The sequence below is a fragment of the Bombina bombina genome, chromosome 5, assembly GCF_027579735.1.
Source record: "Bombina bombina isolate aBomBom1 chromosome 5, aBomBom1.pri, whole genome shotgun sequence".
NCBI lineage: Eukaryota > Metazoa > Chordata > Amphibia > Anura > Bombinatoridae > Bombina > Bombina bombina.
This window is the reverse complement of record NC_069503.1, coordinates 836,255,797-836,269,958: the sequence shown is the minus strand read 5'-3', so window position 1 is coordinate 836,269,958 and position 14,162 is coordinate 836,255,797. Positions and strand designations below refer to the sequence as shown.

General features: G+C 37.2%; 1 protein-coding gene across 2 annotated transcripts in view; it reads right to left on the bottom strand.

Moving 5' to 3' along the window:
• Positions 1–13,139, bottom strand: part of LOC128660879 (mitochondrial enolase superfamily member 1) — a 177,115-nt gene extending 163,976 nt beyond the window's left edge. The window contains exon 1 of one of the 2 annotated variants that reach the window (XM_053714961.1): positions 12,984–13,139. In XM_053714961.1, coding sequence (XP_053570936.1) covers positions 12,984–13,067 — 84 coding nt within the window. In that variant the 5' untranslated portion in view covers positions 13,068–13,139. The remainder of the gene's footprint in view (positions 1–12,983) is intronic. The other variant, XM_053714962.1, reaches the window with a different exon arrangement.
• Positions 13,140–14,162: the final 1,023 nt, after the last annotated feature.

Sequence of the window (14,162 nt, the reverse complement as noted above, 5' to 3'; positions counted from 1 at the left end):
ATTTAGCTTTAAATAGGAATAATTTATTTAATAAGATTTATTTTATTTCGTTAGATTAAAATTATATTTAATTTAGGGGGGTGTTAGGGTTAGCTTTAGGGGTTAATACATTTATTAGAGTAGCGGTGAGGTCCAGTCGGCAGATTAGGGGTTAATACTTGAAGTTAGGTGTCGGCTATGTTAGGGAGGGCAGATTAGGGGTTAATACTATTTATTATAGGGTTTTTGAGGCGGGAGTGAGGCGGATTAGGGGTTAATAACTTTATTATAGTAGCGGTGAGGTCCGGTCGGCAGATTAGGGGTTAATAATTGTAGGTAGGTAGCGGCGATGTTGGGGGGCAGATTAGGGGTTAATAAATATTATGTAGGGGTCGGCGATGTTAGGGGCAGCAGATTAGGTGTACATAGGGATAATGTAGGTGGTGGCGGCGTGAGGTCGGCAGAATAGGGGTTAAAAAAATTTAATAGAGTGGCGGCGATGTGGGGGGGCCTCGGTTTAGGGGTACATAGGTAGTTTATGGGTGTTAGTGTACTTTAGAGCACAGTAGTTAAGAGATTTATGAACCGGCGTCAGCCCAGAAAGCTCTTAACTCCTGGCTTTTCTCTGCGGCTGGAGTCTTGTCGTTAGATTTCTAACGCTCACTTCAGCCAAGACTCTAAATATCAGCGTTAGAAAGATCCCATTGAAAAGATAGGATACGCAATTGGCGTAGGGGGATCTGCGGTATGGAAAAGTCGCAGCTGGAAAGTGAGCGTTAGACCCTTTCATGACTGACTCTAAATACCAGCGGGCGGTAAAAACCAGCGTTAGGACCCCCTAACGCTGGTTTGGACGGCTAACGCAGAACTCTAAATCTAGGTGTTAGTGTTTTGCGTTGTGGGGGTTGGCGGTGTAGGAGTTAATAGGTAAATTAGGTTTAATGCATTGTGGGGTGTTGGCGGATTAGGGGTTAATAGATGTATTAGGTTGTTTGCGATGTTGGGGTTTGCAGATTTTGGGGTTAATAATTTTATTAGGTAGTTGGGTTTTTTTTCTTAAAGGGACACTAAACCCAAAATTTTTCTTTCATGATTCATATAGAGCATGCAATTTTAAGCAACTTTCTAATTTACTCCTATTATCAAATTGTCTTCGTTCTCTTTCTATCTTTATTTAAAAAGCAGGAATATGATGCATAGGAGCCGGCCAATTTTTGGTTGAGAACCTGGGTTATGCTTGCTTATTGGAGGATAAATGAAAGCATCAAATAAGCAAGCGCTATCCATGGTGCTGAACCTAAAATGGGCTGGCTGCTAAGATTTACATTCCTGCTTTTAAAATAAAGATAGCAAGACAACGAAGAAAAATTGATAATAGAGCATGAAATTTTAAGCAACTTTCTAATTTACTCCTATCTGAATCATGAAAGAAAAAATTTGGGTTCAGTGTCCCTTTAATACTTCTTGCGGGCGGTTAGTTTATTTTTTTCTTAATACTTCGTGCGGGCGGTTATTATTTTTTTAAATACTTATTGTGTGCAGTTGTTGTTTTTTTTAATACTTATTGCAGACTTTTTTTTTTTTTGTTATGCTCCGTTTGCCTTTCACCACTCTCCCATTTTTGGAATCCACCGGGATGCAGCTTACGCTTCGCACTGCCAACATTCCTTTGAGAATGCATGCGCAACTGCCAACACCAACGGACGCGTTACAAACGCGATTATAGTATAGATATACAGTATATTAATATATATATATATATATATATATATATATATACACACACATTATATATATATATACATATACAGTATATATATATATATATAAAGTCTCTGGGGGCTCCGCACTCACTGTATCATTGTCAACAGCCCAGGGTGCATTCAAATCAAGTGATCCAGAATCGCATATCAAGAAGCACTCACCGGGTCTTTTTACTTAATCAATTTAATAGCATAAGTGACGTTTTGGGGCTGTCAACCCCGTCTTCACACTACATAAATAAAAGCAAGCACATACTTTACCTCTCTTATACCCTCCACCATAGCACCCGTGTCGCAAACCGGAAACTCCCCGGCGTTCTAGCCGAACCACTGCGCAGGCTCAACTTGTTACCGTGGTAACCAGAAGCGGCGTCCTTATCGTGTAAAAGAAAACTATGGCTGTTGGTTACAATACTAATGAAAAAGTACATGTTAGCATTACAAACAGAGGCATATTACAAAGACATCTATTTCCACTACTTGATTAGCTTAATCCTAAGGCATACGGTAATATCGATCTGTGTATAAATATGTCATGACTAATGACCTATAGGGAGAAACTTACTGGAAGGGTAGTCTATCAATATAAATGATTACTATAACCAACAAGGGATTAAATCTTTACCACATGTTAACAATTCTAGGCGATGTAGCCTAAAAGATAGTACTGATTACATAATTATTATGTTAAATTAGGACAGAACCCACTATTGAAAAGATCCTCAACATTAACCGAATATCCCTCCTACTAGATAAGGAAAAACAGTATATCACTGGAGTCAATAAACGGATGTTTATATCATCATTTACAAAATCAGTGCTAGTCTTTGTAATATGCCTCTGTTTGTTATGCTAACATGTACTTTTTCATTAGTATTGTAACCAACAGCCATTGTTTTCTTTTACACTATAAGAACGCCGCTTCCGATTACCACTGTAACGAGTTGAGCCTGCGCAGTGGTTCGGCTTGAACGCCGGGGAGTTTCCGGTTTGCGGCGCGGGTGCTATGGTGGAGGGTATAAGAGAGGTAAAGTATGTGCTTGTTTTTATTTATGCAGTCTGAAGATGGGGTTGACAGCCCCGGAACGTCACTTATGCTATTAAATTGATTAAGTAAAAAGACCCGGTGAGTGCTTCTTGATATGCGATTATATATATATATATATATAGAAATGCAAGAGTCCAGCACTCACTTATAGTTAGAATCCTGGGTGCATCCCAAGTATATCCATTTAAACGATCAAAGAGAGAGCAGTCACCGTGTAGATAATCCAAATTTATTTAAGCATTTTAACGTTTTCGGGGAGTGACCCGTCCTCAGACAAGTTACAGAAACAAGGAGAGTGTAACTTACCAGTGCTACTATTTATGAGGTGGTGTCAGAGTGCCGATAGTAACTGCGGGAGAGCGCCATCCGCCAGACTGGAAGTGGACGTAAAAACTTCATCACGTAGTGCGTTATTGTGTCGGGCTCCAGCGGCATGTCATGACATCATCGACATGTGCGTGGTGTGTGGCCATATTGTGTAAACGATCTCAGGTTGCCATAGTGATATTCGCAGTGTGTCAAATGTGACGTTCAAGTGTGCATATGTGTTACTTACTAATACTTCGTGCACATATATTGAAACAAAGGATAGCAACCATGTTTAGAGATAGTAATAGAAAAAATATTAAAAAACACTGAGCATGTAGAACGGGCCAGAGTATAAGGAAATTGTAAAATGAGAGAGTTAGAATTAAGTGTTATGTCAGCAGCCAATAGTATACTAAATACATCAGACATAGTAATAAGTATGATCGAATGGGGCTGATATGAATATATGTGGGCCTACTGATACAATATTACTAGGTGGAAAAATTATGTATACATTATAGAAAAATAATAATAAAAAAATGTATGAAAAACAGCAAACATTACAAAGAATGGAGAATTAATGCCACAAAGAGAGTGATGTAATATCACACAAAGTATTGAAAAACTGAAAAAACATGGAAAAGCTTCAAAAGAAACAATAACATTTTTTGAGGAATATTCTTTAAGAAACATATTCTTTGAAAAAAACATATTCTTTGAAAAAAACATATTTTTTGAAAAAAAACTTTCTTGTAAAAAGGTTTTTTGAAAAAAATTCCTTTGAAAAAATCATTTTTTAAAAGATCATTGGAAAAATTCTAGATACAAAAGATCATAATCAAGATTGAAACATGGGGAACTGGGAATCCTTCAGTATAGGGCATTTTTGCGATATCATCTAATGTTTCATAGGAAACAGTGCCAGTCCAGATGTGTGTTGAGGCCCATGGGGACCAGTGTTCCCAATTCGAAAGTCCATCTGGCCTCACGTTGCAGTAGTAATTTTCCTCTGTCTCCTCCTCTGGTTAATGGGGGCACATGGTCTATGAGTGTATAACGCAGGTCCTTAACGGTGTGGCCCTTCTGGAGAAAATGCCTCGCCACAGGTTGGTCTGAGTAACCCCTATCAATGGCTGTCCTTATTGCAAACCTATAGTATGCCATTCGAGTTTGGAGGTCATCTATGGTCTTACCTACGTAGAAGAGTCCACAATTACAGTGGAGCAATAAAACTATGTAAGGGGTAGTACATGTAAGCCTATATTTGTGAAAATACTTTTTGCCTCTTTGTAGATGGGTGAAATATGAACCAGTAGTCAGGGCATTGCAGGTAGTGCACCCTCTACATCTGTAAACTCCTGGTCTTCCCTGTAACCACGTTGGTAACAATGTATTGGATCCGTATGTACTAAGCTATCTCTAAGAGACCTCGCTCTTTTGAATCTTATCCTTGGGACCGGCATATTTAGAAGGGGTAGTTGTTTGTCTGTGGCAATGATCTGCCAATTTTTCTGTAAAGCTTTTGATATCCCCTGTTTATCTTGTGTATATGTTGTCACAAAGGTCATCCAAGGCTCACTTGGTTCTTTAATTAATTTGAGGTCCTCTTTAAGTTGTTGTTCTTTAGTCGGATATCCCCGTTGTTCAAATCTATTCTGCATCTCATTGAGTTGGGCTACTGTATTCAGGTGTTCCGTGTTGTTTCTTGCAACCTGCTTTAATTGAGAGATCGGAAGAGCCTTTTTTAGGGCGGGAGGGTGACAACTGGTAAAGTGAAGTAGGGAGTTGCGATCCGTTGTTTTTCTGAATAGAGTAGACTGCAATGTGTTTTCCTTTTTGTAGAGGCAAAGGTCCAAGAAGTTAATAGTTTCTTTACTATAGATAATGTTAAATTTGAGTGCTGGACATACTTGGTTGAGTTCTTGGTACCATTGCTTGTTCCGTTCCTCTCCAGATTAGTATGAGATCATCTATATAACGTCTAAATAAGATGATCCTAGGGTCCTGGAATAGATGAGTATCATTCTCTTCAAATTCTGCCATGAACAGGTTGGCGTACGATGGGGCCACATTGGACCCCATCGCCGTCCCTGTTAGTTGTAAGTAAATATTTCTCTTGAATTTAAAGTAATCGCATGTTAGGCAGAATTCTAATAAGGTAAGAAGTACATCCACCGATGGTTCCACATATGGATACCTTAAGAGTTGATTGATGATGGGTCGTAATCCTAATTGATGAGGTATGACCGTGTACAAGCTTGTCACGTCTAAGGTTACCAGGAGTTCCTTGTCTTGAATGTTGCCTTCTTGTTGGAGGAGATTCAATAGCATATTGGAATCCAATAAGTAGGAGCCCATTCTCTTAACTAGAGGTTGTAGATGAGCATCTACAAAGCAGGCCAGGGGCTGTAAAAGTGATTGTATAGCAGAGACAATTGGCCTCCCAGGTCGTTGTGCATTTTAGGGACCGTGTAGAATACCGGCAGTCTAGGATATGGGGTTATAAGATATTCCTTTTCTTGAACTGTAATTTGTTCTTCCTTCTTTATTTTGTCCAGATAGACATCAATAGTTCTTTTGAATGTTCCTGTAGGATCCATGGGTAATCTACAGTAGACAGAGGTGTCCTCTAGTTGAGATAATGCTTCTAGCCGGTAGTCCTTATAGTTAAGGATCACCGTGGCCCCTACCTTATCAGCTTCGCGTATAAATGATGTCCTTGTCTTTAGCGAGTGTCTTTACCGCCTGTCGTTCTTTGGTTGATAAATTGTTATACCCAAATTGTTATACCTCAAAAATGATTTTTTCAAAGGAATTTTTTTCTAAAAACCTTTTTACAAGAAAGTTTTTTTCAAAGAATGTTTTTTCAAAGAATATGTTTTTTTCAAAGAATATGTGTTTTTCGAAGAATATATTTCTTAAAGAATATTCCTCAAAAAATGTTATTCTTTCTTGTGAAGCTTTTCCATGTTTTTGCAGTTTTTCAATACTTTGTGTGATATTACATCACTCTCTTGGTGGCATTAATTCTCCATTCTTTGTAATTTTTGCTGTTTTTCATACATATTTTTATTATTTTTTTATTATTATTTTTCTATAATGTATACATAAGTTTTCCACCTAGTAATATTGTATCAGTAGGCCCACATATATTCATACCAGCCCCATTCGATCATACTTATTACTATGTCTGATGTATTTAGTATACTATTGGCTGCTGAAAACACTTAATTCCAACTCTCTCATTTTACAATTTCCTTATACTCTGGCCCGTTCTACATGCTCAGTGTTTTTTAATATTTTTTTCTATTACTATCTCTACACATGGTTGCTATCCTTTGTTTCAATATATAATGTGGGGAGTGGTATACACAAATGCACACCACACCCTTTAGGGTGCGCCTCCCAGTTGCCAAAAAATCGGATAGATAAATAGTCTAGAACCTAGACATAAAACAATACACACAGTAACACAGGATAAAACAACAGAACAGTGAACTATACAGTAGGTATAGGTATGTTAATGTCCATTCATCAATCAAGTCCCACTATCTGGCGGCAGCACTCTGTCAAAGGATGGTCGTCCTGATGGTTAGATACTGCAAATAGAAGAACACAGAGGCGCCACCATGGCCCAGTACCACCAAAACAAAGAAATAAATATATAGAAGGCACTATATATACTCACAAACGTCAAGCACCCAGGTGGTGCTAGTGGGGCAGGCTGAAACTTCACAGTAGTTCAGCTCACTGATATACCTCCAAATAGATCCAGTCGGTGTTCCTTGAGAGCCTAAGATCCTATGCCTAGAAATCTTGGCATGAAACGGCGCCATTATCGGATAATCGGTACAACTGACATCCAACCGCCTACGGGTTCCATACACCCCTCTCTTATCCACCGTTATACTACTGGAAGCGGAGGATCACTTGCCGTGGTTTGTCTACTGGGCGACTTATGGTTCCAGCTTGCTGATATTGCACCTGGAGGTGCTTTGTTTCCTGTGAGTATACCCATTAGGGCTATATTCTCCCTGGGCTCAAACAATACTAGGCCATGTTGGTTTGCCTCTCTCTTTTCTAGGCATAGGATCTTAGGCTCTCAAGGAACACCGACTGGATCTATTTGGAGGTATATCAGTGAGCTGAACTACTGTGAAGTTTCAGCCTGCCCCACTAGCACCACCTGGGTGCTTGACGTTTGTGAGTATATATAGTGCCTTCTATATATTTATTTCTTTGTTTTGGTGGTACTGGGCCATGGTGGCGCCTCTGTGTTCTTCTATTTGTTTCAATATATGTGCACGAAGTATTAGTAAGTAACACATATGTACACCTGAACATCACATTTGGCACACTACGAATATCACTATGGCAACCTGAGATCGTTTACACAATATGGCCAAACACCACGCACATGTCGATGATGTCATGACATGCCGCCGGAGCCCGACACGATAACGCACTACGTGATGACGTTTTTACGTCCACTTTAGGTCTGGCAGATGGCGCTCTCCTGCGGGTACTATCGGCACTCTGACACCTCATAAATAGTAGCACTGGTAAGTTACACTCTCCTTGTTTTTGTCACTTGTCTGAGGACGGGGTCACTCCCCGAAAACGTTAACATGCTTAAATAAATTTGGATTATCTACACGGTGAGTGCTCTCTCTTTGATCGTTTAAATATATATATATATATATATTCCTATACATGTATATCTATTCCTATTGATATATAGGTATAGATTTATATTTTACATTTACATTATCACATATATATATAGAAATATATATTTTTTCATGTGAAGAACATAGAAATGGGAATATGCGTAATGCGCATCGGGGTAAATCGCGGTGTCAGGTTAGCGCACATGAAGAATTACTAATCTTACATTGCTTTATTGAAATATTACATATAAATATTTAAAATATTAATAATTATATATAAAACTATAGTCCTAGAAGTATTGACAGAGATAGGTATGCACTTAAATATCATAAATAGGATAATATCATATATATGTTATATATATATATATATATATGTGTGGCCCACAAATGTATATTTGGTATTAGCAAAGTCTTCGGCCCCTCCTAAGATAGTAGCCCTAAAAAGTATTTTAAAGTACACCTTCTTGTATGGAATAGAGATATATTTTTTGGCTGTGACTTTTTCTTCATTTTGATGAAAGTACATATAATATTATATTTTACTAGTGGTAAAGCCTGTGTATACAGGCCAAAATGTTTAATAAAAGAAATATACCTATCCATCCCTATCCCTCTATTCATCTATCCCCCTGTTCCTACCCCACTGTCCCTATCTCTCTGTTCCCCCATCCCCCTATCCCCATGTCCCTATTCCCCTTTCCAATAACTAAAATTACAAAAAAAAAATCTGTTTACAAAAAATAAAAAAAAGCTAAGATTACTGAAAAAAACAAACTTCATTATCCAAAATAAAAAATAAATATTCCTAATCTAATACCCCTTTTTTAAAAAAAAAAAAAAAAGCCACCCCCCCAAAAAACCCTAATCTAATCTAAACTACCAATAGTCCTTAAAAGGGCCTTTTGTAGGGCATTGCCCTAAATTAAACAGCTCTTTCACCAAAAAAATTACTAATCCCCCCCTCTAACATAAAACCCACCCCACCCACTAAACCCCCAAAAAAACAAACTAACACTAATAAACATAAACTACCCATTGCCCCTAAAGGGCATTAAGCTCTTTTTTGTACTGCTCTTAAAAAGGCATTCAGCTCTTTTTCAAATTGCCCAAAAAAACCCTATTTAAAAAAATAATAATAAAAAAAAAAAAAACTAACACTAAAGCCCCAAATAGGTACTCATGGTTTCAGACGTCAGTCGGAGAAGGTCTTCTTCCAGGCGGGTCCATCATCTTCATCCACAGCGAAGGCGGCGTGGAGATGCAGAGTGGTGTTCCAAGATGTGGCGATCCTCGGCGGTGACAGTCCTCAGCGGCATGGAAGCTCCTCTTCATGCGATCGTCCATCGCACACTGAAGATTAAATGCAAGGTACCCCATATTTATTGGGGTATCTTGCAATTCCTATTGGCTGACATTTTCACATCAGCCAATAGGATAAGGGCAACTGAAATCTTATTGGCTGGTGAACAGCCAATAGGATGAGAGCAAATTAAATCAAATGAAATGAAGAGGATCGCCAAATCTGGGAACACTGCTCCGCATCTCCGCTTCGCCTTCGCTGTGGATAAAGATGATGGACTCGCCTGGAAGAAGACCTTCTCCGCCGGACTTCTGGAACTGTGAGTACCTATCTGGGGTTTTAGTGTTTGTTTTTATTTATTTTTTTTAAATAGGGTTTTTTTGGGCAATTTGAAAAAGAGCTGAATGCTCTTTTAAGGGCAGTAAAAAAGAGCTGAATGCCCTTTTAAGGGCAATGCCCATACAAATGCCCCTTTAGGGGCAATGGGTAGTTTAGATTTCTTAGTGTTAGTTATTTTTTATTTTGCTTTTTTTTTTTACTGTTGGGGGATTTGGTTTATTTTTAATGTAAAAGAGCTGATTTCTTTAGGGCAATGCCCTACAAAAAAGCCCTTTTAAGGGCTATTAGTAGTTTATTCTTAGATTAGGGGGTATTTTTATTTTGGGGGGCTTTTTTATTTTCATAGGGATTAGGTTTAATTTTTTTACTGCATGTTGCAGGGTCATTGGATGTGTACCCGGTCCGGCCTGAGAGTGCTGACCCCACCCGTGTTTTGTATATTTTTGGGGAGATTACATAAGCCTGTGCACCCTCCATTTTTTCACAGTTGTTTGATTGTGAGCCTGCATTATGTGGCTGTTTAGGGACCCAGGTTTTTTTGGAAGAGACCTTGACGAGGTACCTGGGCTTTTCCCATTTGGCCAGATGCAGTAACTAACTCTTCCATTACTGCTTTTTATCTTAGTTGAGAGCTTGTGAGTGCTGGACTTTTTCTGTGTGTTATATTAATGTATTTATGTTGTTATGTTTGCTTGCCAAAAACGTTATATTCAGTGTTTTTTTTGGCTTCACCATATGGCAAATATTTTAGAAATGTGAATGAATTAAGCTGTGTGAATTACTTATGTAAAATAACTGAAACATCAGGTTTTCATACACACTTGTGAAAAACGATAAGAAACAGACTTTTCTTTGGTGTTTCCACATACCTACATAGAAGCAAATTACATTTGCCTAAGCTAAAGGAAAACAAGGAATTTATTATTTATTATTATTCTTTATTTATAAAGCGCCGACAGATTCCGCAGCGCTGCCCATGGGTACAAGGATAACAGTACAGTGGAGAAACAATACGATAAGACACAAAATTTTACAGACAAATACAGGGGGAATTGAGGACCCTATTCCCGTGGGAACTTTATGATGATTACCATAAATAATACAAGCGTGCAATTAACAATTTCACATAATTTTGCTTATTTTTTATTTAACAAGCCTTATAATGTTATTTAAGATATGTTTTTAAAGACAAATTTAAATTTGCATGATTCAGATAGAGCATAGAATTAAAAAAAAAAAAAAAACAACTTCCCTGTCGGCTATCAAATTTACTTCTTCTGTTATGCTTTTTTGAAGAGTACATATAGATAGGCAAAGACACGTGCACATATTGAACATTATATGGCACAAGCATATTTCACTTTATATCATTTGTTGAAGAGCATTCCTATTCAGGAACATGCAGGTATTTTAATCACTATAATGTATTGTTACAGCTCACTCAATGTAAATTATGCAAGTTTAAATTTGACTTTTATTTCCATTTAGCTTCAAATGAAAACAAGAAATAATGGTGTTTATTAGCATGTGACCTGAGAATATGTCATATCAAAATAAATATGTAATTTGAAAGAGGCCAACATGAGTTTTTAAGTAGATGATTCTGTTTAATTAGTTAAATACAAAAAACATTAACAACTTTGCACAGCTCTGCTATTGGGGCTTTCACAAACTGAATAGTTAACAACAATCCAGATGAAAAATAATAAAAGATTGTTATAAAATTGGACTGAATATGTATCAGTATAGATACATATTTTTATAAGCAAAATCTAGAATAGGACTTTTCCACAAAATACAGTTTGAATAATACACTTGAGAATCAGCTTTAAAGGGACACTCAACCCAAAATCTTTCTTTCATGATTCAGTTAGAGAATACAATTTTAAACAACATTCAAATTTACTTCTATTATCTAATTTGTTTTATTTTTTAGATATCCTTTGTTGAAGAAATAGCAATGCATATGGGTGAGCCAATCACAGGAGGCATCTATGTGCACCCACCAATCAGCAGCTACTGAGCCTATCTAGATATGCTTTTCCGCAAAGAATATCAAGATAAGGAAACAAATTAGATAATAGAAGTAAATTAGAAAGTTGATTAAAATTGCACACTCTTTCTAAATCATGAAAGAAAAAAATGGGGTTTCATGTCCCTTTAACTTCATCTGTGTAACAACCAACTTGAGTGTTGCTGCTAGAATTGCTGGTGCCCTTGCCTTTAAATAAAAGAGGGATCTGAAATACACAGCATTTGCAACAACAAAAAAATTTTTTAAAAACTTTTAAGGCACATTAAACTGCTGGACCCAAATTTAACAGAGTGGTTATTACTACTCACATGTTAATGTTTTCCTGTGTATGTTATTATTATTATTGGTTATTTGTACAGCGCTAACAGATTCTGCAGTGCTATAAACATAGGCGGCATACAAGATAACATTTACAGGGATCAAATAGGTAGAGGGCCCTGCCGAGAGTTGCGCTGTTGTAGTCGGCTCTTATGAAGGTGAACTACAAACAGCTATATTCAGAGCTGTTCACTTATTTTTACTATCTCTGACTGGTGAAGCTCCATATTTTAATACTAAATGTAGCCATCAATCAGCAGGCGCTACGCAGTGTGCTGAACCAAAAATGGTCCGGCTCCTAAGCTTACATTCCTGCTTTTCAAATAAAGATACCAAGAGAACGAAGGAAAATTGATAATAGGAGTCAATTAGAAAGTTGCTTAAAATTGCATGCTTTATCTGAATCATGAAAGAACAAATGTGGGTTTAATATCCCTTTAGGGTTTACCCTTAAAATAACTTAATTATATAAATAAAAATAAATCTGTATGAAACTTCTTTGAAAAAGTATGCATTTACTGAATAGCATTAATGCCCTTTTAAGAAATGTACATAATGCACTGTCAATCAAACATAATTAAAGGGCCATGATACCCAAATTTTGAAACACTTGAAAGTGATGCAGCATAGCTGTAAAAAGCTGACTAGAAAATATCACCTGAACATCTCTATGTAAAAAAGAAAGATATTTTACCTCAAAAGTTCCTCAGTAGCCACATCCCATTGTAAAGGACTTCTAAGCAGCTAATCAGTATGTCTGTCGCAGGACAGCTAAGGGAGTGAGCTTTCGTGCACACTCATCTTATTTCCCTATTCAGTGTAAGGAAGTTTACTATGAAATCTCATGAGAGTTAAGTCAAATCTCATGAGATCACAGTAAAAGAGTTCATGACCTCAGCACTGCTGATGCTGATTGGCTGCTGTTCATTTCTTCATTTATTTATTTTTTTACCTGCAGCTGGGAGCAGCTGAGTATAACTTTTTACACAGCACTTACTCTGCTGAGCTGAGAAAATTGTGAGGTAAAATATCTTCCTTTTTTACATAGAGAAGCTCAGGTGATATTTTCCTGTCAGCTTTTTACAGTTATACTGAATCAGTTTCAAGTGATTTAGCATATGAGTATTATGTCCCTTTAAGTTGTGATTTATTACTTATTTATCTTTAGAGACTTACAAGCATTTGCTGTAAACACAGAGCAGACAACCTTTATTCTTACCATGGCATCAGAGCCGTGGTGACCCAGAGAAGTTGGGAAGCGAACATCTGTCACAGTGAGACTTGTGATCTTTCCAGTAATCATGATAGATGTTGATGGCAGATTCTGCAAATAGCAGCAGCTTTTCCGCTTTGCAGACTAACAGTGTTTTGCTTCCTCATATGCAGATAAAGTAATCTATTGACAGGCTCCTCCCTAACTTCTGACTGGTTCCTTGCTAACTGTAGTTGTTGTGTTACGACACTGAAGCCTACTTAACTCTTTGTCTCTGAATGGACTTTTCTGTGGCATTTTGCATGAAGATTACTGTTATTTGCATTAAACTATTAAATAAAATGGTGCATATTGCATGTGCATTTTGATAATAACACAATATGTGTACGTTTTAGTTTTTTTTTTTTTTTTTTAAAAGCTACACAAATAAAGTATTTTCTGTGAAAGAAAAATAGACCTTTGTTTTTTGTTTATTTCTTTTTTTGCAGCATAGTGAGGTGATAGTGAGTTGTGAAGAATGTTGTATAGACAGCAGAGGGCAAACTGTACTGTGAAGCAATGATCCTAATATCTGAACTTCAGTGAGTAGTTTTAAAGGCACAGTGTACTGTAACATGTATTCCTCCATAATATGTTCCAGATTACTTGTTATGCCTCCTGCAGAGTATTACACGTATGAGAAATGTTTCCTTTGGGGTTTTTTTTGTATTGAAATAGCTATTTTTGCTCATTAAAACTATCACTGATTGTTCCCAAGGACATTGCCCATTTAAATTAGTCTGCAGGAAAAAAAGCAAACCTGCTCATGTTATATTTCTCTATACACAAAGCCCAATAGTTAGGCACTGAAATACTAATTATGGCTGGCAGAGGACAATATGCAAAACCAGCTCTTTCTAAACCACAAATATCTCCAACCTCCACTGGGAGGTTCATTTTTGCTGCTGTGCTCTGTTTACTATAGATTTTCTACAGAGAATACAGCAGTATACATATTTTCCGTGGTGGCTTCAACAGGCAAAAACAGCCATGCCAAATGACAAAATAAAGGTAAAGCACATGTTTGCAAACAATTGAATACACTCCAGCAAGTAAAATGGATCATTGGGTACAGATTGTACTGAACAGCCTGCTAGAATATTGGACATCCTATCTGTATAGCTCAGATAAACTATAATTGATATA